At 32.8% G+C, this 27,481-nt stretch overlaps 1 protein-coding gene across 1 annotated transcript in view; it reads left to right on the forward strand.

Annotated features, from left to right (window-relative positions):
* The first annotated feature begins 7,064 nt into the window (after window positions 1–7,064).
* LOC142339459 (glycoprotein-N-acetylgalactosamine 3-beta-galactosyltransferase 1-like) overlaps window positions 7,065–27,481 on the forward strand; it is a 31,970-nt gene continuing 11,553 nt past the window's right edge. The window contains exons 1-4 of the mRNA XM_075389501.1: window positions 7,065–7,629; window positions 7,811–7,930; window positions 11,162–11,677; window positions 11,925–12,073. Coding sequence (XP_075245616.1) covers window positions 7,533–7,629; window positions 7,811–7,930; window positions 11,162–11,677; window positions 11,925–12,073 — 882 coding nt within the window. The 5' untranslated portion in view covers window positions 7,065–7,532. The remainder of the gene's footprint in view (window positions 7,630–7,810; window positions 7,931–11,161; window positions 11,678–11,924; window positions 12,074–27,481) is intronic.

Raw genomic sequence — 27,481 nt, forward strand, 5'->3', positions numbered from 1 at the left:
TCTGATTGTTCCAAAAGCTTCAGAATCAGAATATTCGAGCTGTTTGAGTTGCAATATTGGTCCAAAGCTAATTCTTTAGCTGACCTAGTTGTCGAATTTGAGTCAGAAACCCTACAGGAGGTTGCCAAATTTATCTTTGATTGCTTGTTTGTTGATAAAACGGTGTTAACAAATCAAATGTGGAAGAATGCAGTGAAGTTTGTGGTATGTTTCGTTATGGAATCGCACGAAAGCGTTAAGCTGAATTTGTCTACTTCGATCTGTAATTTTCTGATTGGTTTTTTGGTCAAAGGAAAATATCCAACTGTTGGACAGTTCATGTCAATTTTGGCCACTTTACAGAATGACGCGTTTTGGAGCTTTACGATAAAAGCTTTCAATGAGTCAGACAGGTCGGAAGCAAAAGATCTCACGAATCTATTGAACAGTACATTAGTTCTCTTAAGTCCGGATATCATGTCTAAGTTGCCAAAATCTCCCGAAGTTGGCGAGTTTATGGTCGATTTATGCAGAAAACTGCTTCAGGAAAGTGTGAAGTCCTCTTGTCAACCCTCAATTCGAAAAAAGTACTTCCAATTTGTCTCGAATGTTGCCCTGAGAAACGAAAGAGCTGGCTCATCGACAAAGTTGAAAAGCCGAGTAGGTAAAACACTAGTTGCATTCGAAACTCTTGAAAAGGATTCTGCATCATTGAATCTGTTACGCAATCTCTCGACGGTTTTCAAAGTTGACGAGGAGACGTTGGCAAGTGTTTCATACCTCTTTCCGATGGAAAAAGACGATCGAAAGAAAGGGAAGAAGAAGAAAAAGAAGACTAATGAGATCCCAACTGAACAAGTTGTGGCAAAAAAGGTCAAAATTGCTTAGCTTAAAAGCTTAGTTATTTTTATCAACTTTGTCAATTGAGTTTCTGTATGGAATAATTTTTATCCGTTCATAGAAACACAGTTTGATCTAAGCCTATAGAAAAATTGATTTGGAGTTCAACTCACATTAGTGACGGCAGAGTTGGTAGAACTTAAATAGAACGGCCCAAGTATGAGTACAGTGTTAACAAATATGTTGCAGTTTTAGGGTTGATGCGGATGCATATATCTGAAGTTTCGAAAACCTTTGCGGAAAAGTATTAAAATTGGCATGGTAAAGATCATACTACTTGTTGCTAGCACTCACCTAGCTGATCACGGAATTCAAGTGAGAATTGTAAAAATTTCAAAGGAATGTATAGCCTTGTGCATTTTTTTAAATTTCACAAATTAGTGCTTCTTTTAAATCTGAGGCAGTGGTGTAATAAGTTAAGTTTTTTCTACATCGTATTTTCAATTTAAGAGGTAATGTAGTTTTTTTAAAAATAGATTGATAAAAATTTCCAGCAATCAGAAAATTCTCAATTTTTATAACTTGTTTCGTTTTTCATTTTAAAGTAAAAGAATGTTGTCGGAAATCAAAATGCAATTGCTAGAATGAGCGTGTTTCGGATTGTGTTTTGTCCCTACGCAGTATTTTAGAATGTAAAACTCGCTATTAAACGTGATGGAAAAAATTCGCGGTCGTCCCGACCCCAAATTTTGAGTGAGGGACTATATATGCGGATGTTTTCGTCTGTCAATCCTGGAATTTGAATATATGGATCTTTTCCGTTTGTGCCCCTTGCATATTCTTTGCACCCCCAGATTTTTTACATAATGATTTACTACGTATTGACATAACGTACTGGGGGAGGGGGGGGGGAGGAGGAGGAGGCACAACCGAAAAGATGCGAATATATTTTTTAACGAGAAATTAAAACAATGAAATGCACTTGGAGTGCAAAATATTTAACTTGGATTGATTTTGCTTCCGTCTTTTTTCACCGTGTAGTTTTGCCAAAAAAGTTAAATTTCTTTAACAAAGTCCTTTTTGGTAAGTTTTTGACGGTATTTGATTGAAAAGATTTAAGTTCTCTACAAGGCTTAATGACCAGATGCTTTGTTATGTTCATAGTCTGCCTGATTGTTCCAAAATCTCTTTGAGAATTTAGGGAATATATATGCGAGCCTGTCTTTTTCAGTAAAGTTTATAAAACTTTTTTTGAAGTTTAAAAAAATTTGATTTCTATTTTAAATATACAATCCTCTCTTCCCGCCACACCCCAAAAGTGCACTGGATTTGTTCATTTTTAACTTGGTTTATCTATTCTCTATGTTTCATAGATTTTAATAATTGATTTTGCCTTTGATCAAAAGTAGAGGCTCGTTATTTAATAACGGTCCGACCTTCGGTTAATGCTGTAAGCACGTTTTTTTTTTGCTAATTTATTCTCACAAATAGATGCTTTGGCGCCAACTTAAGCTCAATAATTCTCAGCTAAAGTTAGCCTACAGGCATGCAGATTTACCCTATAAAGCTGCTTGGATTTTTCAGAATAATTGGTATAGGTGCAATGAACAGTGAAAAAAATTGCGATAGCTTTGTGTGCTGCAATTCAAAGCTTTTGAATTGTATTGGGGCGCTGTATTTGTTGGAGACATTTTCACAATTTTCAAGACATCAAATCAAGTCAATTTTAATTTATTTAGAGGTCAACTTGTCAACAAACAATTGTTATAGTCAAGCCGAAGTACCGAAATCACAAAACGCGAACCGATTAATGTTTCATTTATTGAAATTTAATGCATTTATTGAAATCGATTTAATGCTGATTAATTCATATGATAACTGATAACTATTAATTCATATATCCGATCTTCAGCAGGGACAATAGTGGTTTCGGAAATATCGCTGCTATGCTTACATTTGCATGAGTCTTCTTGTTTTCATTTCAAATAGTTTTTCTACTGAATTTTTTTACCCTAACTGTCGAGTTTCATCGGTTCTCGGCCCTTTTTATCTAGCATTTATGGTTGTCCCTAAGGTTCGGTTTATGTATTTCTGGAGCATATTTTGAATATACTGGAAATGAATCCCTTATTAGTCTCAATTTGACCTCATTTGCAACTTTTCTTTTAAAAAGTTACCCACAAATATGTACTGAATTTTATGGAAATCCAATACCGGCTATATAAGCGACGATGATTTTGAGCACATAGATTTTTTGTTAATTCTTTACATTAGCATCAATTATCGGTGTCGGCTCTCTTCTTTTGCTTGGCTTCTCAACTGGCAAGTCCAGATAGGTCTATCATTTTGCGTATTAGATTTGCTTTTTAATTGCGCTCACACGAAATTTGTGGCACTTGTATTTGTCCTGCTAGTCGTTAAGGCAATTTTTTGCACTACCGGTTGTTCGTCCGATCGCTATTTTTTGTCTGTCGTCTGACCATTTGATGTCTCGTTCACAAAAGCAGGGTAAAGAGTTTAGGCCCGAAGAGCTTTAAATGATCTTTGGGCACTACGGATATCTAGGTATAATTTTTTTTGTTCAACGAAAGTTTAAAGATGTGAATTCATAATGTGAAGGGCGTATCTTCTAGAGTGACGCCCTGCTACTTAAACCTCAACGCCACACACTTCAACCCCCACGACTTCACCCCTCAAATCTCATTCCACCCGTAACCCGGTATTACGCTTTTGCGCATCAGCGCTCACAACCCAACCCCCCTTCCCATGCTCATCCTGCTCAACCTTGATTAAGCTAAATCACCAACTGGCTACTGACGAAGCCAAGCAGTCCCGAGTTGTTTGCGTGTAATTCACCCAAAGTTTGTTGGTTATGTTTTGTTTTTGATATTATTCATTTCAATTTTTATAAAATTGATTGATTTTGCGCAAAATTTAAAAAGAAATGATACGAAGTTTTACTGGACCCGAGTGGCAAATGTACGTTTTTGCTGAAGTTATTAACAATCTAACGGTGAGTAGCAATGGATTCAGGGTTGAATTACTAACAAGTTGCCGTCTGATTTTGCAAATTAAACACTCAACTTGTTTATGTTGTTGAAGATTTTCAGCCCGCTGGCTGAGGGGAGTTATTTCCCTGGCAAATTCGTTTTAAAATCTGTTCCAGTTAATTCTGCTCATGTTACAATCGCAAGCGTGTTGCCTCGTGCAGACGTTTTTAATCGAGAAGCTTTTTTTCACAAATTTCTACATTGCTTCTAAGATTTTGCCTTTCATTCCCTCAGGATTGAGAAAGTCAATTTCGGAATTCACTCTGTTTGCTACTTTCGCTGTTTGTACGATGAAATCCTTTCTGGTTTTCTCAGTTTTAATTTCTTCAGAATAAGCATATCTGGGATTCCTCGGTTTTCAATCAGAGCAGTTATTTCTACGAGCTCTATCTTCTTGGATTCGCTTTGACGGGATCAGTAGGCCAATCATCTGAATGCACATCGGTAGAGGCATTATATTGAGAAGTTTTAGGCCATTTTTGTACTGGTTTTTGTATTGTTCCATTATCCATTTGACGGCTTTTTTTACTTCTCAAGATTTCTCAGTATTGCTCCAGTTAGTTGAACACAACTGAGTCGGTAGTTTTCAACCAGCTGTTTGTGTCCCTATTGTGTATCAGAGTTATTGACGCTATATTCCAAAGCTTAGCAATTTTCTAGAGCCTTTTGATCTTCTTCATTAACTGGTGCAAGTATTTGCTCATGCGTAAGGCAGTTTCTCGAAAGAAAATTGGTGGATAGCTATTTGGGCCTCTTGACTTTGATGTATTGAGACGCAGCAGAATTTCCGCTATCTCGTTTCTGGAAATGCAGAAATTTGTGAGTGTTGGATTCTCGCTTTTGAGATCGAAGCTTTTCTTGGGTGAGTACACAGAGTGAGAGAACTCGTTTAGTTAGCCAACTTTCTCTTGAGGGGTTGAGGTTGAGTATCCATCTTTTTATCATAACTGCGGGCAGGTTAGGCGATTTCTTCACACTATTACTTCACCTAGGTCAAAACTTCACTTAGGTCAACTTCACTTAGGTTAATTTCACTTAGGTGAACTACTAATGCTTCACTTTGTGGGTTCGCAATTGACATTACCAATGCTAACATTTGTTGGGGGTTCGTTAGCAATGTCAGTTAACATCGGAGTACTGTTTGAGTACTAATTTTAATGCTAAATATTTTAGAGAAATTTGAGACATTAGTCTTTTTGTTAAGTAGCTGCTACATTACATTTTTTTTGCATTTTGAAGTCAATTTTTAGGCTGTCGAAATTTTTGATCGTCAGGCATAAACATCCTTTCTTGATATAACTGATGGTCTTAGAAAGCATCTTATTGCATTGTTCAAGGTTACTGAAACTTATTTCATATAAGGGATCGCCTTTTGAATCCCGCTTTTATTGAATTTTTCAATCTGTTCATTATTTGGGCTGTCAAATTTTTATTCGGAAGGGAAATCAGGAAAATTGTATACTTTATTTTTTAATTAATTGCACTTTTAGAAATACTTGTACTTTTTACTCATATAATGGTTGCCTCTGTAACTTGTGGAGACTTGCATTGAGATTTCCTTTTGAGGTTTCCTTTCCTTGACAAAATATTTGTATTCTTAACACTGTGTGATCAAATGAGATATGGTAGGGCTCTCAGTATGAGTTTTTGTTTTCATAGAACCCTTTAAATTGACTTCGCAGCGTATTTGATCATGCCTCTGAGATTGAAATTTCGATGCTGAACTATTATGCGATTGCACCTGGCTATTCTAAGTGATCATATTGTGGCTTCATTTAATGCGCGATTTACGTCAATTTGATGTCATTATTTCTGCTTGACTTTCTGCATAGACTTTTTAGCCGATAGCCCATAATGCTTTTTACTTCACTTCATTTCAACTAGTGTTTGTATTGTTCCATTATCCATTTGACGGCTTTTTTTTACTTCTCAAGATTTCTCAGTATTGCTCCAGTTAGTTGAACACAACTGAGTCGGTAGCTTTCAACCAGCTGTTTGTGTCCCTATTGTGTATCAGAGTTATTGACGATATCTTCCAAAGCTTAGCAATTTTCTAGAGCCTTTTGATGTTCTTCATTAACTGGAGCAAGTATTTGCTCATGCGTAAGGCAGTTTCTCGAAAGAAAATTGGGTGATAGCTATTTGGGCCTCTTGACTTTGATGTATTGAGACGCAGAAATTTGTGAGTGTTGGATTCTCGCTTTTGAGATCGAAGCTTTTCTTGGGTGAGTACACAGAGTTAGAGAACTCGTTTAGTAAGCCAACTTTCTCTTGAGGGGTTGAGGTTGAGTATCCATCTTTTTATCATAACTGCGGGCAGGTTAGGCGATTTCTTCACACTATTACTTCACCTAGGTCAAAACTTCACTTAGGTCAACTTCACTTAGGTTTATTTCACCTAGGTGAACTACTAATGCTTCACTTTGTGGGTTCGCAATTAATCGACAATACCAATGCTAACATTTGTTGGGGGTTCGTTAGCAATGTCAGTTAACATCGGAGTACTGTTTGAGTACTAATTATAATGCTAAATATTTTAGAGAAATTTGAGACATTAGTCTTTTTGTTAAGTAGCTGCTACATTACTTTTTTTTGCATTACGAAGTCAATTTTTAGGCTGTCGAAATTTTTGATCGTCAGGCATAAACATCCTTTCTTGATATAACTGATGGTCTTAGAAAGCATCTTATTGCATTGTTCAAGGTTACTGAAACTTATTTCATATAAGGGATCGCCTTTTGAATCCCGCTTTTATTGATTTTTTCAATCTGTTCAGTATTTGGGCTGTCAAATTTTTATTCAGAAGGGAAATCAGGAAAATCGTGTACTTTATTTTTTAATTAATTGCACTTTTAGAAATACTTGTACTTTTTACTCATATAATGGTTGCCTCTGTAACTTGTGGAGACTTGCATTGAGATTTCCTTATGAGTTTTCCTTTCCTTGACAAAATATTTGTATTCTTAACACTGTGTGATCAAATGAGATATGGTAGGGCTCTCAGTATGAGATTATGTTTTCATAGAAGCCTTTAAATTGACTTCACAGTGTATATGATCATGCCTCTGAGATTGAAATTTCGATGCTGAACTATTAAGCGATTGCACCTGGCTATTCTAAGTGATCATATTGTGGCTGCATTAAATGCGCGATTTACGTCAATTTGATGTCATTATTTCTACTTGACTTTCTGCATTGACTTTTTAGCCGATAGTCCATAATGCTTTTTACTCCACTTCATTTCAACTAGTGTTTGTATTGTAAAAATTGTGAAATGAAATGAAGCCATTTCGTTCTGTGTTGCGGTTTGAAAATTTTTATTCGAATTAAAGACAAACTGACATTATTGACCTAATTCACTTGTTCATTTTCCTACCAAATACTTATTATACCAAGTACTTGTTACCATTGCATGTTTTTCCTCCATAAAATTGTGTTAACTGTCTTAGTTTTTCGACATTATGCTTCTGTTAAGTATTTTCACAACTACTTAACGAATATTGAATGCACACAATGGTTTTTAGATTAAACAATGCTGCTATTTTATTATTTTGGACCAAATATTGAAAGACCGACCAAAAGATAGTCTTCTTTGGGCAACTGTGAGAGTTTGCCGTGGTGCTCCATTCTGTGACAAATTGTGTTGGACGTGTTCTTATTGCCATGTGGGCGAGAACAGGGTTTTACCGGTATCTGGGATTTGCCATCCTCACTGCTGTCGCAACCTTCTTCATGGCCTCAGTCTATACCGACAGACTAAGTTAGCATTACACAACAAAATCCTCGGATTCCTTTTTATTTTTCTTTAGTTATTCACGTTGCATTGTATTGTAAAAGCTTTTATGAGTTGAAATCATTCCATCGGCACTTGTAGGTAGTTTTACTCAACTGAAGTATGATTTTTCGCGAGTAGTTTTTGATAAAATGATCGTGTGCTTCAGGTTATTACGCCTCCACCGTAGTCAATCCAGGAAGAATTTCAGGAAATCGTGCATACAGTGTAGATATGTTCTCTCAATCACGCAAGCAAAAGAAGATCTCTTCAACCTCGTTGAACAGCAGTAAGTGTAGCAGAGTTTTGTGACATTTCATTATTTCATTTTCCTGGCCAACAATAAGAAGTTTGAAACAATATCGCCTGCTGGAGTTAGACTGCACAAATGTTTTCAGGAACACCTTTCATTATTACTTGCTAACTATGCGCAAACGAATCTGGACATTTCTTTACTAAAGGTTATAATTTTGTTTCAGATTAATTGGTCTGAAGTTTGAATCCATTATTTTAAACGTTTCTTATCCAAAATTTTCGCTTGAATTTTGTGACTTCAATAGTTTCGCGTGATATAAATTGCTCACAATTTTAAGCAGCTGAGCTCAATTGGCGGCAGTTTACTACTAAAAGTCAAAGGAAAAATGCGTCGAAATTTGTGTCATTTTCTACTTTACATCTTAATTGTGGTATATTATAACTTCTAATCATTTGAAGCCCTTCGGTGCATTTAGTTCCCCTCTCCCAAGGCTACGTCTCCTATCCCCTGAATCAGCCTGCAATAGATTCGAACTCTCACTAGCTATTTGATGGCAATTCTTCGACGGTAGTAATTTTGAAGATTTTGTCGTTTAACATTTCTCTGTTTCATTAGAAATCATACCTCGAAAACTAACGTCCTCTTTCGGAAAAAAACGAGGGCCAGACTAGGGAGTCTGGTAGCTTCATTCAGCTTTGTTTGCTTACTGGTTTTGTATTTCGAGCCCAATTGAACTTGTTGATTGTTAGTTTTTCGCTCACATTTGGTGTTTTCAGCTTATGCGTCTCTGACTATTGATATTCCATTGCATGTATAGCGTGTCCCATAAAGTTGAAATAAGCGAACGTTTCAAAAGCCCCAGGCTAGAGTTCAAAGGTCAAAGTTCAAATTTAAAACATGTAGAAAAAAATTGACGAATGAAAACTTAATGGAGAAAACGTTGACATTCAAATTAGCACATTGATGCTCAATTGCACGTTTTTGGCGTTTTTCGAACATTCGCTTATTTCAACTTTATGGGACAGCCTATAGTTACCATAAAATTGTCATTCATTCTTTGACAATTATTCTTCAACAACTATTATAAAAAATAACTTTCCAAGGCTCACGCGTTGATATTTAAACGGAGGCGCTCATGTGGTACTCCCAAAAAATCCTGAAATATTTTGATACAATTTTGTTTTTTTTTTGTTGACCGTAGACATTCGGGTATTTAAGTCAATTTTGTGCACGTTCTCGAAGAAGTGATTCCATTTCTTGTTCTGAAATTGTGTCTCAATTTAAATTGCTTTGTTCGAGAATTTTGTTGAAATAGCATGCAAAATAGTGTCAATTGTCACATCTGATTCGCTTCATTATATAGTCTGTCCCATAAAGTTCAAATAAGCGAACGTTCGAAAACGTCAAAAGCATGCAATTGAGCATCAAATTGGTCATTTGAATGTCAACGTTTTTTCCATTAAGCTTCTATTCATCAATTTTTTCTACATGTTTTAAATTTGAACTTTGACCTTTGAAATCAGTTCTGAGCCTCCTTTGGAAACGTTCGCTTATTTCAACTTTATGGGACACGCTATATCATACCGGAATTTTAGTAGTAAATTCTTGTCTTTTGAACTTTTTGTTGGGGGTAATCACTAGAAAATCTGTAACTCGCTCAATCTTTTTAGAGAAAATATACCCGTATACCCAACTTTTTCTACTGATTAAAGCGTATTAATTGTTTGCCTGACAAATCGTCAGAGAAAATTTCTGTTGTAGAACAACTGTGACTGAACAATGTATTGAATAGTAGTTTTATCCTGATGTTTTTTGACAAGTGAATTGCAAGATTATCCGTTCACTGTTTTTCTGAGTCTTATTCAAGTTGTCAAATGAAAATCTATCAGTTTGAATATCTGCAGCTGCTCCTGAATTTAAAATACTTTTTTATGTGAAAAATCAGCTATCCCAACATCGTGTTGAAGAAAATAGATTCAATTTTTGTTTGCACTTGAGGTCAACCCATTTCTTGCCATTTTGGTCAGAATAGTCCGCACTGTTGCATGTATTTTTTTGACCCGCTTTATACAGAATGTGTCATCTGTCAACGGGTTCACTTGTTCTGTTATCTCAGCTTTTTTGGAGAAATCATAAACGTAGAGAAACGCACATACCACTCTTCCTGCCCCCCCCCCCCCTACCTACGTATAGCGTGCTCCTCCACCCAGCTACGTAGACCAAACCTGCCCTCAAATCTGCTTACCTCCCCATGCACCCATCAAGACCTCCCCTCCGCCACTCCCCACTAGCCCCTCTTCCCCTCGCACTTAACGCGCACTTACCGCTAGTGTTTTAACAGGCTATTAATTTTTAGATCTTGCGTTTGTGCTCGCAGTACGTTATACACCCCTTCCCCAGTAACAGCACGTGCTATTGCATAGTAAATCGGAAAAGATCCTAATTTGTTTGTTTTAAATCTTCGGAAAAGATCCTAATTTGTTTTTTTAAATCTTCGTTGATATTTGTGATTTATAAGTTTAGGTTAGTGTATATTGTATGACTCTTTAAGTCGTTTCGAGTACTCTACTGGCTATATGTTCTATTCATTTTGCTTGACCGTTCATGTACTTTTGTTCGAGAACGTTCTTCCCTTTCACGTGACTTTCTTACTTCTTGTGTGATCTCAATTGCTCTAATTGCGAAGTAAAGTTTGTTCTTAAAGTAAAGCCGCTTGTGAACGATTGAGAATGAAAGCCGAAATAGCTTAGTGGGTATTAGGGCAGACTGTCGTACTGAAGATCGCGGGTTTTTTGTACCCATACAATTTCTAAGCTACACCCCGTTATTTAAATCCCCCACACCTCTCATTCGAGAACAATTCATTTGACGTTAGTCGGTTTATGTATGTCTAGTTGTAACAAACTTATTTTTTTCGTTTTTCATCAGGAGTTATGTCCTAAAGCTATTTATGCAACGTAAGTTGTTTTTATTTTGAAATTTTTGGAAGACAGCGCTTCAGGGAAAAAATGGTTTTGTAAGTTAATTCTCAATTAGGACGTAACGTTTCATCATTTTTTATATTTATATTTTGGGTAAATATATTTCAGTTAAGTTCTTTACAAAAATGTATTCAAATTTTAGCTCCATGGTTATGAGTTTGTGATATTGTAGTTATCTTAATGTATCTTGCTGTTGTTAACGGAGTTGTCTGTGACCTTCTTACTGCTTTCATTAAACAATTTAAGTCCGTAGGTTGGCTGATAAATATAGTATTGCTTGCAGGTACTCCGGCAAAAACAACGACCAGCGATCTCTCATTAGTGAAACTTTTATGCTTTGTGGAAACTTGTGCCAAAAATATCAAGCGAATGGCTGCAATCAAGCGAACGTGGGGAAAACGATGTGACAAGGTGCTCTATATCAGTGACCAAATCGATGATTCAATACCAACTATAACCTTGCCTGGAGTGTTGCCTGGATACGAACATCTATGGTCTAAAACACTCATCACTTTCCAACACCTGTACGAACAGTATGCCAATCAGTTCGACTGGTTTTTGAAGACAGACGACGATACTTTCATTATAGTCGAGAACTTGAAGTACTTCCTTGCGCAACATAATCCAAATGAGCCTCATTATTTTGGGAAGCGGTTTAAGACCCTTGGAGGGTATACAAGCGGTGGTGCCGGATATGTGATCAGCAAGAGGGCTCTGGTTCGTTTCGGAACTGCTTTGAAGCAGGATTCCATCAAGTGCACTCCTTTAGAATCCAAGGCGCCTGAAGACAATGCATTTGGTTAGCCATTAGCTCTATTTTGTACATTTTAATTCTAACGATTTTGCACTAATTTTCACTTAACATTCCATTTTTATGCCAAAACACACAGCTGTTTCACCAGTTTGTCCAATGAGAGTTTCGCCACGTTTTATATTGGGGGGGGGGGGGGTGGCATGTTTAAACTTGTAGCTGGTACTCGCATGAAATTTGACGACATCGAAACATGAGACCCGGGCTAAAAACTTAATGGGATCAATGTTTTCAGGAAAATGTTTGAAGCACCTGAACATAATTCCGGGTGAGACGATAGATCAAGACAAAAAGGAGCTCTTTCACTCTTTCAATGTCAACGGCGAGTTAGCCAACAATGTGCCTGATTGGATGTACAAATATGCCTACTACCCGGTCCAAACAGTAAGTCAGCTTCAAATTGGGACAACTAAGAAAAAATGATGCGCGTATGGGTCTGTGCCGGGCACAGTATTTTGCTGCAGTAGTAAATGGGAGAAAATATTGTTAAGTTAAATCTATGGGAACAATTCATGCATAGTCTAAAGCAGCTATAACAACCGAAGCATTCACAGTATAAGCCTTGCAGGAACGGACTTCGAATAACTTTGTTGACTTGAGTCTATATCAAGACAAAATTAGGGAAAAAAGTGAAATTGACTGGAGGTTGGTGTCTAAAAGCGTCAACCACTTTCTTTCGGATAAGAAATGATCGTCTCTTGTAAGCGAATTTTTGTTAAAAGCATCGAAGTAAAAATGTTTATAGATCTAACACAGTTCTAACATAGCAGGACAACTCCTTAATTACAATCGGAAGAATTGCATTAACTAATGGCCTGACGGTTAACAATTTTACAGCAAAGGCCCATGACCCACCATATATGCGCAAAAATGATTTTAAAATAAGTTAAAAAACAATTAAAAAATCGCTTTTTTTCAAGATCTAGTATTTTAAGAATCACTAAAAATAACATTTTATAAAAAAAATATTTGCTCTAAGTATCTTTAGAATGATTACGCAATACGACTACCTTTTTTAGGGAATTAATGATAGAAAAGGCAAAAACTAAAGAAGTTGGCAAATCAGAGTAACTTTGAAAGTCAGCAGCGTCAAAGTAAGAGAACCTCATAACTACTTGCAAAAATCCTCAAACGTTAGCTAAAATTGGAGCCAAGAAATTGGTCAAAATTACCCAAGACTAGAGGCCAATAAAATCTGTTATAATGTAAACAACGGTATAAGACCAAAAATATCTTTTGAAAAAAGTGTTAAAATTAGAAAAACGACTGGTATGAACTGGAGACACTAATTGGATTCAATTTTTCCTCATTAGAAACCAAGAAAACTTGTCTAAATGGACTGAATGATGACACAACAAAATAAACTTTTGCAAAAACTCGCTAATTTTGCTTTAGAACAAATAGAATAGAAGGCAAGAGCCAGTATCTGAAACAATTGTTTCGATTAAATAAATCCTCATTAGCTTTACATGAGACCTGTCATTAGTGAAAATCAAATGATAAGACATAAATAAGTACACCAAATACTAGTAAATCTACGAAATAATGAAAAATTTTAATTCATAGAGGAACAATTTTTTAGGTTTATTTATGCGTCATTAGCAACCAATGAAACCTATGTGCTATTGAAACTAAGTGGCAAGACAACAGAAATAATAATTAAAAATCAAATGGTCCTAAATATTTTAAGACAGCAAACAGCGTCAAAGTAATGAAAAGCATTAGCTGTCCGTTAACAATTCCAAATAAGCGCAAATAGAACACATGTATCTTACTAATAGAAATAGTTTTAAATGGAAATGATGCGTAGCTGTTTTTTTATCATTCACTTAGAAGCAAAAATTTTAATTTAACCAAGATCTGTTATAATGTAAACAACGGGATAATACCAAAAATGTATTTTTTTGAATAGTGTAAAAATTAGAAAACCGATAGTATGAACTGGAGCAATCAATAGGATTCAATTTTTCCTCGCTATGAACCGAGAAAACTTGTCTAATTGGACTGAATGATGACACAACAAAATACAACTTTTGCAAAAACTCGCTAATTTTTCTTTAGAACAAATAGAATAGAAGGCAAGAGCCAGTAGCTGAAACAGTTGTTTCGATTAAATAAATCCTCATTAGTTTTACATGAGACCTGTCGTTATCGAAAATCAAGTGATGAGACATAAATAAGTACACGAAATACTAGTAAATCTCGAAATTTTGAAAATTTTTAAATCATGGACGAACCATTTTTTAGGTTTATTCATGCGTCATTAGCAAGCAATGGGAACTAAGTGCTATTGAAACCAAATGAAGAGTACAGAAATAATAATTAAAAGTCAAATGTTCATAAATATTTTAAGACAGCAAACAGCGTCAAAGTATTGAAAAGCATTAGCTGCCCGTTAACAATTCCAAATAGGCGCAATTAGAAGACATATGTATCTTACTAATAGAAATAGTTTTAAATGGAAATGATGCGTAGCTGTTTTTTTAATCATTCACTTAGAAGCAAAATTTTTAATTTAAACAAGATCTGTTATAATGTAAACAACGGGATAAGACCAAGAATGTATTTTTTTAATAGTGTAAAAATTAGAAAACCGATGGTATGAACTGGAGCAATCAATTGGATTCAATTTTTCCTCACTAGTAACCGAGAAAACTTGTCTAAATGGACTGAATAATGACACAACAAAATAAAACTTTTGCAAAAACTCGCTAATTTTTCTTTAGAACAAATAGAATAGAAGGCAAGAGCCAGTAGCTGAAACAATTGTTTTGATTAAATAACTCCTCATTAGTTTTACATGAGACCTGTCATTAATGAAAATCAAGTGATAGGACATAAATAAGTACACCAAATACTAGTAAATCTCCGAAATTATGAAAAAATTTTAATCATGGACGAACCATAGTTTAGGTTTATTCATGCGTCATTAGCAACCAATGAGTTCTGTGTGCTATTGAAACTAAGTGAAGGCAACAGAAATAATAATTAAAAGTCAAATGTTCATAAATATTTTAAGACAGCACCAGCGTCAAAGTAATGAAAAGCATTAGCTGCCCGTAAACAATTCCAAATAAGCGCAATTAGAACACATATGTATCTTACTGATAGAAATAGTTTTAAATGGAAATGATGCGTAGCTGTTTTTTTATCATTCACTTAGAAGCAAAATTTTTAATTTAAACAAGATCTGTTATAATGTAAACAACGGGATAAGACCAAAATGTTTTTTTTTTGAATAGTGTAAAAATTAGAAAACCGATGGTATGAACTGGAGCAATCAATTGGATTAAATTTTTCCTCACTAGGAACCGAGAAAACTTGTGTAAATGTACTGAATGATGACACAACAAAATACAACTTTTGCAAAAACTCGCTAATTTTTCTTTAGAACATATAGAATAGAAGGCAAGAGCCAGTAGCTGAAACAATTGTTTCGATTAAATAAATCCTCATTAGTTTTACATGAGACCTGTCATTAATAAAATCAAGTGATAAGACATAAATGAGTACACCAAATACTAGTAAATCTCCGAAATTATGAAAAATTTATAAACATGGATGAACCATCTCTTAGGTTTATTTATGCGTCATTAGCAACCAATGAGACCTATGTGCTATTGAAACTAAGTGAAGACAACAGAAATAATAATTAAAAGTCAAATGTTCATAAATATTTTAAGACAGCAAACAGCGTCAAAGTAATGAAAAGCATTAGCTGCCCGTAAACAATTCCAAATAAGCGCAATTAGAACACATATGTATCTTACTAATAGAAATAGTTTTAAGTGGAAATGATACGTAGCTGTTTTTTTATCATTAATTTAGAAGCTAAATTTTTAATTTAACTAAGATCTGTTATAATGTAAACAACGGGATAAGACCAAAAATATATTTTTTTGAAAAGTTTAAAAATTAGAAAAACGATGGTATGAACTGGAGCAATCAATAGGATTCAATTTTTCCTCGCTATGAACCGAGAAAACTTGTCTAATTGGACTGAATGATGACACAACAAAATACAACTTTTGCAAAAACTCGCTAATTTTTCTTTAGAACAAATAGAATAGAAGGCAATAGCCAGTAGCTGAAGCAATTGTTTCGATTAAATAAATCCTCATTAGGTTTACATGAGACCTGTCATTATTGAAAATCAAGTGATAAGACATAAATAAGTACAGCAAATACTAGTAAATCTACGAAATTATGAAAAATTTAACTCAGAGGAACAATTTTTTAGGTTTATTTATGCGTCATTAGCAACCAATGAAACCTATGTGCTATTGAAACTAAGTGGCAAGACAACAGAAATAATAATTAAAAGTCAAAGCTTCCTAAATATTTTAAGACAGCAAACAGCGTCAACGTAATAAAAAGCATTAGCTGACCGTTAACAATTGCAAATAAGCGCAATTAGAACAAATATGTATCTTACTAATAGAAATAGTTTTAAGTGGAAATGATGCGTAGTTGTTGTTAATCAGTCACTTAGAAGCAAAATTTTAAATTTAAATAATATCTGTTATAATGTAAACATTGGGATAGGACCAAAAATATTTTTTATGAAAAAAAGTGTAAAAATTAGAAAAACGACTAGTATGAACTGGAGCAACTAATTGGATTCAATTTTTCCTCATTAGAAACCGAGAAACCTTGTCTAAATGGACTCAATGACGACACAACAAAATATAACTTTTGCAAAAACTCGCTAATTTTTCGTTAGAACAAATAGAATAGAAGGCAAGAGCCAGTAGCTGAAAAAATTGTTTCGATCAAATAAATCCTCATTAGCTGTACATGATACCTGTCTTTAATGAAAATCAAGTGATAAGACATAAATAATTACACCAAATACTATTAAATCTCCGAAATTATGAAAAATTTTAACTCATAGACGAACCATCTTTTAGGTTTATTTATGCGTCATTAGCAAGCAATGAGACCTATGTGCTATTGAAACTAAGTGGCAAGACAACAGAAATAATAATTAAACGTCAATTGTTCATAAATATTTTAAGACAGCAAACAGCGTCAAAGTATTGAAAAGCATTAGCTGCCCGTTAACAATTCCAAATAGGCGCAATTAGAAGACATATGTATCTTACTAATAGAAATAGTTTTAAATGGAAATGATGCGTAGCTGTTTTTTTAATCATTCACTTAGAAGCAAAATTTTTTAAATTTAAACAAGATCTGTTATAATGTAAACAACGGGATAAGACCAAGAATGTATTTTTTTTAATAGTGTAAAAATTAGAAAACCGATGGTATGAACTGGAGCAATCAATTGGATTCAATTTTTCCTCACTAGGAACCGAGAAAACTTGTCTAAATGGACTGAATAATGACACAACAAAATACAACTTTTGCAAAAACCCGCTAATTTTTCTTTAGAACAAATAGAATAGAAGGCAACAGCCAGTAGCTGAAACAATTGTTTTGATTAAATAAATCCGCATTTGTTTTACATGAGACCTGTCAACACCAAATACTAGTAAATCTCCGAAATTATGAAAAAATTTTAATCATTGACGAACCATATTTTAGGTTTATTTATGCGTCATTAGCAACCAATGAGACCTATATGCTATTGAAACTAAGTGAAGGCAACAGAAATAATAATTAAAAGTCAAATGTTCATAAATATTTTAAGACAGCAAACAGCGTCAAAGTAATGAAAAGCATTAGCTGCCCGTAAACAATTCCAAATAAGCGCAATTAGAACACATATGTATCTTACTGATAGAAATAGTTTTAAATGGAAATGATGCGTAGCTGTTTTTTTATCATTCACTTAGAAGCAAAATTTTTAATTTAAACAAGATCTGTTATAATGTAAACAACGGGATAAGACCAAAAATGCTTTTTTTGAATAGTGTAAAAATTAGAAAACCGATGGTATGAACTGGAGCAATCAATTGGATTAAATTTTTCCTCACTAGGAACCGAGAAAACTTGTGAAAATGGACTGAATGATGACACAACAAAATACAACTTTTGCAAAAACTCGCTAATTTTTCTTTAGAACATATAGAATAGAAGGCAAGAGCCAGTAGCTGAAACAATTGTTTCGATTAAATAAATCCTCATTAGTTTTACATGAGACCTGTCATTAATAAAATCAAGTGATAAGACATAAATGAGTACACCAAATACTAGTAAATCTCCGAAATTACGAAAAAAATTTTAAACATGGACGAACCATCTCTTAGGTTTATTTATGCGTCATTAGCAACCAATGAGACCTATGTGCTATTGAAACTAAGTGAAGACAACAGAAATAATAATTAAAAGTCAAATGTTCATAAATATTTTAAGACAGCAAACAGCGTCAAAGTAATGAAAAGCATTAGCTGCCCGTAAACAATTCCAAATAAGCGCAATTAGAACACATATGTATCTTACTAATAGAAATAGTTTTAAGTGGAAATGATACGTAGCTGTTTTTTTTATTAATTTAGAAGCTAAATTTTTAATTTAAATAAGATCTGTTATAATGTAAACAACGGGATAAGACCAAAAATATATTTTTTTGAAAGTTTAAAAATTAGAAAGACGATGGTATGAACTGGAGCAATCAATAGGATTCAATTTTTCCTCGCTATGAACCGAGAAAACTTGTCTAATTGGACTGAATGATGACACAACAAAATACAACTTTTGCAAAAACTCGCTAATTTTTCTTTAGAACAAATAGAATAGAAGGCAATAGCCAGTAGCTGAAACAATTGTTTCGATTAAATAAATCCTCATTAGTTTTACATGAGACCTGTCATTATTGAAAATCAAGTGATAAGACATAAATAAGTACAGCAAATACTAGTAAATCTACGAAATTATGAAAATTTTAACTCATAGAGGAACAATTTTTAGGTTTTTTTATGCGTCATTAGCAACCAATGAAACCTATGTGCTATTGAAACTAAGTGGCAAGACAACAGAAATAATAATAATTTAAAGTCAAAGCTTCCTAAATATTTTAAGACAGCAAACAGCGTCAACGTATTAAAAAGCATTAGCTGACCGTTAACAATTGCAAATAAGCGCAATTAGAACAAATATGTATCTTACTAATAGAAATAGTTTTAAATGGAAATGATGCGTAGCTGTTTTTTAAATCATTCACTTAGAAGCAAAATTTTTAATTTAAACAAGATCTGTTATAATGTAAACAACGGGATAAGACCAAAATGTTTTTTTTTTGAAGTAAAAATTAGAAAAACGATGGTATGAACTGGAGCAACTAATTGGATTCAATTTTTTGTCATAAGGAACCGAGAAAACTTGTCTAAATGGCCTGAATGAGGACACAACAAAATACAACTTTTGCAAAAACTCGCTAATTTTTCTTTAGAACAAATAGAATAGAAGGCAAGAGCCAGTAGCTGAAACAATTGTTTCGATTAAATAAATCCTCATTAGTTTTACATGAGACCTGTCATTAATGAAAATCAAGTGATAAGACATAAATAAGTGCACCAAATACTAGTAAATCTCCGAAATTATGAAAAATTTTAACTCATTGACGAACCATTTTTTAGGTTTTTTTGTGCTTCATTAGCAACCAATGAGACCTATGTGCTATTGAAACTAAGTGGCAAGACAACAAAAATAATAATTAAACGTCAATTGTTCATAAATATTTTAAGACCGCAAACAGCGTCAAAGTATTGAAAAGCATTAGCTGCCCGTTAACAATTCCAAATAGGCGCAATTAGAAGACATATGTATCTTACTAATAGAAATAGTTTTAAATGGAAATGATGCGTAGCTGTTTTTTTAATCATTCACTTAGAAGCAAAATTTTTTAAATTTAAACAAGATCTGTTATAATGTAAACAACGGGATAAGACCAAGAATGTATTTTTTTAATAGTGTAAAAATTAGAAAACCGATGGTATGAACTGGAGCAATCAATTGGATTCAATTTTTCCGCACTAGGAACCGAGAAAACTTGTCTAAATTGACTGAATAATGACACAACAAAATACAACTTTTGCAAAAACCCGCTAATTTTTCTTTAGAACAAATAGAATAGAAGGCAAGAGCCAGTAGCTGAAACAATTGTTTCGATTAAATAAATCCGCATTTGTTTTACATGAGACCTGTCATTAATGAAAATCAAGTGATAGGACATAAATAAGTACACCAAATACTAGTAAATCTCCGAAATTATGAAAAAATTTTAATCATTGACGAACCATATTTTAGGTTTATTTATGCGTCATTAGCAACCAATGAGACCTATGTGCTATTGAAACTAAGTGAAGGCAACAGAAATAATAATTAAAAGTCAAATGTTCATAAATATTTTAAGACAGCAAACAGCGTCAAAGTAATGAAAAGCATTAGCTGCCCGTAAACAATTCCAAATAAGCGCAATTAGAACACATATGTATCTTACTGATAGAAATAGTTTTAAATGGAAATGATGCGTAGCTGTTTTTTTATCATTCACTTAGAAGCAAAATTTTTAATTTAAACAAGATCTGTTATAATGTAAACAACGGGATAAGACCAAAAATGCTTTTTTTGAATAGTGTAAAAATTAGAAAACCGATGGTATGAACTGGGTTTTCAATTGGGTTCTCAATTGGGTTCTCACTAGGAACCGAGAAAACTTGTGAAAATGGACTGAATGATGACACAACAAAATACAACTTTTGCAAAAACTCGCTAATTTTTCTTTAGAACATATAGAATAGAAGGCAAGAGCCAGTAGCTTAAACAATTGTTTCGATTAAATAAATCCTCATTAGTTTTACATGAGACCTGTCATTAATAAAATCAAGTGATAAGACATAAATGAGTACACCAAATACTAGTAAATCTCCGAAATTACGAAAAAATTTTTAAACATGGACGAACCATCTCTTAGGTTTATTTATGCGTCATTAGCAACCAATGAGACCTATGTGCTATTGAAACTAAGTGAAGACAACAGAAATAATAATTAAAAGTCAAATGTTCATAAATATTTTAAGACAGCAAACAGCGTCAAAGTAATGAAAAGCATTAGCTGCCCGTAAACAATTCCAAATAAGCGCAATTAGAACACATATGTATCTTACTAATAGAAATAGTTTTAAGTGGAAATGATACGTAGCTGTTTTTTTTATTAATTTAGAAGCTAAATTTTTAATTTAAATAAGATCTGTTATAATGTAAACAACGGGATAAGACCAAAAATATATTTTTTTGAAAGTTTAAAAATTAGAAAAGCGATGGTATGAACTGGAGCAATCAATAGGATTCAATTTTCCTCGCTATGAACCGAGAAAACTTGTCTAATTGGACTGAATGATGACACAACAAAATACAACTTTTGCAAAAACTCGCTAATTTTTCTTTAGAACAAATAGAATAGAAGGCAATAGCCAGTAGCTGAAACAATTGTTTCGATTAAATAAATCCTCATTAGGTTTACATGAGACCTGTCATTATTGAAAATCAAGTGATAAGACATAAATAAGTACAACAAATACTAGTAAATCTACGAAGTTATGAAAATTTTAACTCATAGAGGAACAATTTTTTAGGTTTATTTATGCGTCATTAGCAACCAATGAAACCTATGTGCTATTGAAACTAAGTGGCAAGACAACAGAAATAATAATTAAAAGTCAAAGCTTCCTAAATATTTTAAGACAGCAAACAGCGTCAACGTAATAAAAAGCATTAGCTGACCGTTAACAATTGCAAATAAGCGCAATTAGAACAAATATGTATCTTACTAATAGAAATAGTTTTAAGTGGAAATGATGCGTAGTTGTTTTTTAATCAGTCACTTAGAAGCAAAATTTTTAATTTAAATAATATCTGTTATAATGTAATCATTGGGATAAAACCAAAAATATTTTTTATGAAAAAAAGTGTAAAAATTAGAAAAACGACTAGTATGAACTGGAGCAACTAATTGGATTCAATTTTTCCTCATTAGGAACCGAGAAACCTTGTCTAAATGGACTCAATGACGACACAACAAAATATAACTTTTGCAAAAACTCGCTAATTTTTCGTTAGAACAAATAGAATAGAAGGCAAGAGCCAGTAGCTGAAATAATTGTTTCGATTAAGTAAATCCTCATTAGCTGTACATGATACCTGTCTTTAATGAAAATCAAGAGATAAGACATTAATGAGTACACCAAATACTAGTAATTCTCCGAAGTTATGAAAAATTTTAACTCATAGACGAACCATTTTTTAGGTTTTTTTTATGCGTCATTATAAATATTTCAAGACAGCAAACAGCGTCAAAGTAATGAAAAGCATTAGCTGCCCGTTAACAATAGCAAATAAGTGCAATTAGAACACATATGTGTCTTTTTAATAGAAATAGTTTTAAGTGGAAATGATGCGTAGCTGTTTTTAATCAGTCATTTAGAAGCAAAATTTTTAATTGAAATAAGATCTGTTATAATGTAAACATTGTGATAAGACCAAGAATATTTTCTATGAAAAAAAGTTTAAAAATTAGAAAAGCGATGGTATGAACTGGAGCAATCAATAGGATTCAATTTTTCCTCGCTATGAACCGAGAAAACTTGTCTAATTGGACTGAATGATGACACAACAAAATACAACTTTTGCAAAAACTCGCTAATTTTTCTTTAGAACAAATAGAATAGAAGGCAATAGCCAGTAGCTGAAACAATTGTTTCGATTAAATAAATCCTCATTAGTTTTACATGAGACCTGTCATTATTGAAAATCAAGTGGTAAGACATAAATAAGTACAGCAAATACTAGTAAATCTACGAAATTATGAAAATTTTAACTCATAGAGGAACAATTTTTTAGGTTTATTTATGCGTCATTAGCAACCAATGAAACCTATGTGCTATTGAAACTAAGTGGCAAGATAACAGAAATAATAATTAAAAGTCAAAGCTTCCTAAATATTTTAAGACAGCAAACAGCGTCAACGTAATAAAAAGCATTAGCTGACCGTTAACAATTGCAAATAAGCGCAATTAGAACAAATATGTATCTTACTAATAGAAATAGTTTTAAGTGGAAATGATGCGTAGTTGTTTTTTAATCAGTCACTTAGAAGCAAAATTTTTAATTTAAATAATATCTGTTATAATGTAAACATTGGGATAAGACCAAAAATATTTTTTATGAAAAAAAGTGTAAAAATTAGAAAAACGATGGTATGAACTGGAGCAACCAATTGGATTCAATTTTTCCTCATTAGGAACCGAGAAACCTTGTCTAAATGGACTCAATGACGACACAACAAAATATAACTTTTGCAAAAACTCGCTAATTTTTCGTTAGAACAAATAGAATAGAAGGCAAGAGCCAGTAGCTGAAATAATTGTTTCGATTAAATAAATCCTCATTAGCTGTACATGATACCTGTCTTTAATGAAAATCAAGAGATACGACATTAATGAGTACACCAAATACTAGTAAATCTCCGAAGTTATGAAAAATTTTAACTCATAGACGAACCATTTTTTAGGTTTTTTTATGCGTCATTCGCAACCAATGAGACCTATGTGCTATTGAAACTAAGTGGCAAGACAACAGAAATAATAATTAAACGTCAAATGTTCATAAATATTTCAAGACAGCAAACAGCGTCAAAGTAATGAAAAGCATTAGCTGCCCGTTAACAATTGCAAATAAGTGCAATTAGAACACATATGTGTCTTTTTAATAGAAATAGTTTTAAGTGGAAATGATGCGTAGCTGTTTTTAATCAGTCATTTAGAAGCAAAATTTTTAATTGAAATAAGATCTGTTATAATGTAAACATTGTGATAAGACCAAGAATATTTTCTATGAAAAAAAGTGTAAAAATTAGAAAAACAACTGGTATGAACTGGAGCAACCAATTGGATTATATTTTTCCTCACTAGGAACCGCGAAAAATTGTCTAAATGGACTGAATGATGACACGACAAATTACAACTTTTGCAAACACTCGCTAATTTTTCTATAGAACAAATAGAATAGAAGGCAAGAGCCAGTAGCTGAAACAATTGTTTCGATTAAATAAATCCTCATTAGCTTTACATGAGACCTGTCATTAATGAAAATCAAGTGATAAGACATAAATAAGTACACCAAATACTAGTAAATCTCCGAAATTATGAAAAATTTTAACTCATAGACGAACCATCTTTTAGGTTTATTTATGCTTCATTAGCAAGCAATGAGACCTATGTGCTATTGAAACTAAGTGGCAAGACAACAGAAATAATAATTAAACGTCAAATGTTCATAAATATTTTAAGACAGCAAACAGCGTCAAAGTAATGAAAAGCATTAGCTGCCCGTTAACAATTGCAAATAAGTGCAATTAGAACACATATTTGTCTTACTAATAGAAATAGTTTTAATTGGAAATGATGCGTAGCTGTTTTTTAATCAGTCATTTAGAAGCGAAATTTTTAATTTAAATAAGATCTGTTATAATGTAAACATTGGGATAAGACCAAAAATTTTTTTTATGAAAAAAGTGTAAAAATTAGAAAAACGACTGGTATGAATTGAAGCAATTAATTGGATTCAATTTTTCGTCATAAGGAACCGAGAAAACTTGTCTAAATGGCCTGAATGAGGACACAACAAAATACAACTTTTGCAAAAACTCGCTAGTTTTTCTTTAGAACAAATAGAATAGAAGGCAAGAGCCAGTAGCTGAAACAATTGTTTCGATTAAATAAATCCTCATTAGCTTTACATGAGACCTGTCATTAATGAAAATCAAGTGATAAGACATAAATAAGTACACCAAATACTAGTAAATCTCCGAAATTATGAAAAATTTTAACTCATAGACGAACCATCTTTTAGGTTTTTTTATGCGTCATTAGCAAGCAATGAGACCTATGTGCTATTGAAACTAAGTGGCAAGACAACAGAAATAATAATTAAACGTCAAATGTTCATAAATATTTTAAGACAGCAAACAGCGTCAAAGTAATGAAAAGCATTAGCTGCCCGTTAACAATTGCAAATAAGTGCAATTAGAACACATATTTGTCTTACTAATAGAAATAGTTTTAATTGGAAATGATGCGTAGCTGTTTTTTAATCAGTCATTTAGAAGCGAAATTTTTAATTTAAATAAGATCTGTTATAATGTAAACATTGGGATAAGACCAAAAAATTTTTTTTATAAAAAAAGTGTAAAAATTAGAAAAACGACTGGTATGAATTGAAGCAATTAATTGGATTCAATTTTTCGTCATAAGGAACCGAGAAAACTTGTCTAAATGGCCTGAATGAGGACACAACAAAATACAACTTTTGCAAAAACTCGCTAGTTTTTCTTTAGAACAAATAGAATAGAAGGCAAGAGCCAGTAGCTGAAACAATTGTTTCGATTAAATAAATCCTCATTAGCTTTACATGAGACCTGTCATTAATGAAAATCAAGTGATAAGACATAAATAAGTACACCAAATACTAGTAAATCTCCGAAATTATGAAAAATTTTAACTCATAGACGAACCATCTTTTAGGTTTTTTTATGCGTCATTAGCAAGCAATGAGACCTATGTGCTATTGAAACTAAGTGGCAAGACAACAGAAATAATAATTAAACGTCAAATGTTCATAAATATTTTAAGACAGCAAACAGCGTCAAAGTAATGAAAAGCATTAGCTGCCCGTTAACAATTGCAAATAAGTGCAATTAGAACACATATTTGTCTTACTAATAGAAATAGTTTTAATTGGAAATGATGCGTAGCTGTTTTTTAATCAGTCATTTAGAAGCGAAATTTTTAATTTAAATAAGATCTGTTATAATGTAAACATTGGGATAAGACCAAAAATTTTTTTTATGAAAAAAGTGTAAAAATTAGAAAAACGACTGGTATGAATTGAAGCAATTAATTGGATTCAATTTTTCGTCATAAGGAACCGAGAAAACTTGTCTAAATGGCCTGAATGAGGACACAACAAAATAGAACTTTTGCAAAAACTCGCTAGTTTTTCTTTAGAACAAATAGAATAGAAGGCAAGAGCCGGTAGCTGAAACAATTGTTTCGATTAAATAAATCCTCATTAGCTGTACATGAGACCTGTCATTAATGAAAATCAAGTGATAAGACATAAATAATTACACCAAATACTATTAAATCTCCGAAATTATGAAAAATTTTAACTCATTGACGAACCATTTTTTAGGTTTTTTTGTGCTTCATTAGCAACCAATGAGACCTATGTGCTATTGAAACTAAGTGGCAAGACAACAGAAATAATAATTTAACGTCAAATGTTCATAATTATTTTAAGACAGCAAACAGCGTCAGAGTAATGAAAAGCATTCGCTGCCCGTTAACAATTCCAAATAAGCGCAATTAGAACACATATGTATCTTACTAATAGAAATATTTATAAAGTGGAAATGATGCGTAGCTGTTTTTTCAATCATTCATTTAGAAGCAAAATTTTTAATTTAAATAAGATCTGTTATAATGTAAACAACGGGATAAGAACAAAAATATATTTTTTGAAGTGAAAATTAGAAAAACGATGGTATGAACTGGAGCAACCAATTGGATTGTATTTTTCCTCACTAGGAACCGAGAAAACTTGTCTAAATGGACTGAATGATGACACAACAAATTACAACTTTTGCAAAAACTCGCTAATTTTTCTTTAGAACAAATAGAATAGAAGGCAAGAGCCAGTAGCTGAAGCAATTGTTTCGTATAAATAAATACTCATTAGCTGTACATGAGACCTGTCATTAATGAAAATCAAGTGATAAGACATAAGTAATTACACGAAATACTATTAAATCTCCGAAATTATGAAAAATTTTAACTCATAGACGAACTATCTTTTAGGTTTATTTATGCGTCATTAGCAAGCAATGAGACCTATGTGCTATTGAAACTAAGTGGCAAGACAACAGAAATAATAATTAAACGTCAATTGTTCATAAATATTTTAAGACAGCAAACAGCGTCAAAGTAATGAAAAGCATTAGCTGCCCGTTAACAATTCCAAATAAGCGCAATTAGAACACATGTATCTTACTAATAGAAATAGTTATGAAGTGGAAATGATGCGTAGCTGTTTTTTTAATCATTCATTTAGAAGCAAAATTTTTAATTTAAATAAGATCTGTTATAATGTAAACAACGGGATAAGACCAAAAATATTTTTTTGAAGTAAAAATTAGAAAAACGATGGTATGAACTGGAGCAACCAATTGGATTGTATTTTTCCTCACTAGGAACCGAGAAAACTTGTCTAAATGGACTGAATGATGACACAACAAAATTACAACTTTTGCAAAAACTTGCTAATTTTTCTTTAGAACAAATAGAATAGAAGGCAAGAGCCAGTAGCTGAAGCAATTGTTTCGTATAAATAAATCCTCATTAGCTGTACATGAGACCTGTCATTAATGAAAATCAAGTGATAAGACATAAATAATTACACCAAATACTATTAAATCTCCGAAATTATGAAAAATTTTAACTCATAGACGAACCATCTTTTAGGTTTATTTATGCGTCATTAGCAAGCAATGAGACCTATGTGCTATTGAAACTAAGTGGCAAGACAACAGAAATAATAATTAAACGTCAATTGTTCATAAATATTTTAAGACAGCAAACAGCGTCAAAGTAATGAGAAGCATTAGCTGCCCGTTAACAATTCCAAATAAGCGCAATTAGAACACATATGTATCTTACTAATAGAAATAGTTATAAAGTGGAAATGATGCGTAGCTGTTTTTTTAATCATTCATTTAGAAGCAAAATTTTTAATTTAAATAAGATCTGTTATAATGTAAACAACGGGATAAGA

This window comes from Convolutriloba macropyga, chromosome 1, assembly GCF_964194025.1.
Source record: "Convolutriloba macropyga chromosome 1, txConMacr16.3, whole genome shotgun sequence".
Lineage (NCBI taxonomy): Eukaryota > Metazoa > Xenacoelomorpha > Acoela > Convolutidae > Convolutriloba > Convolutriloba macropyga.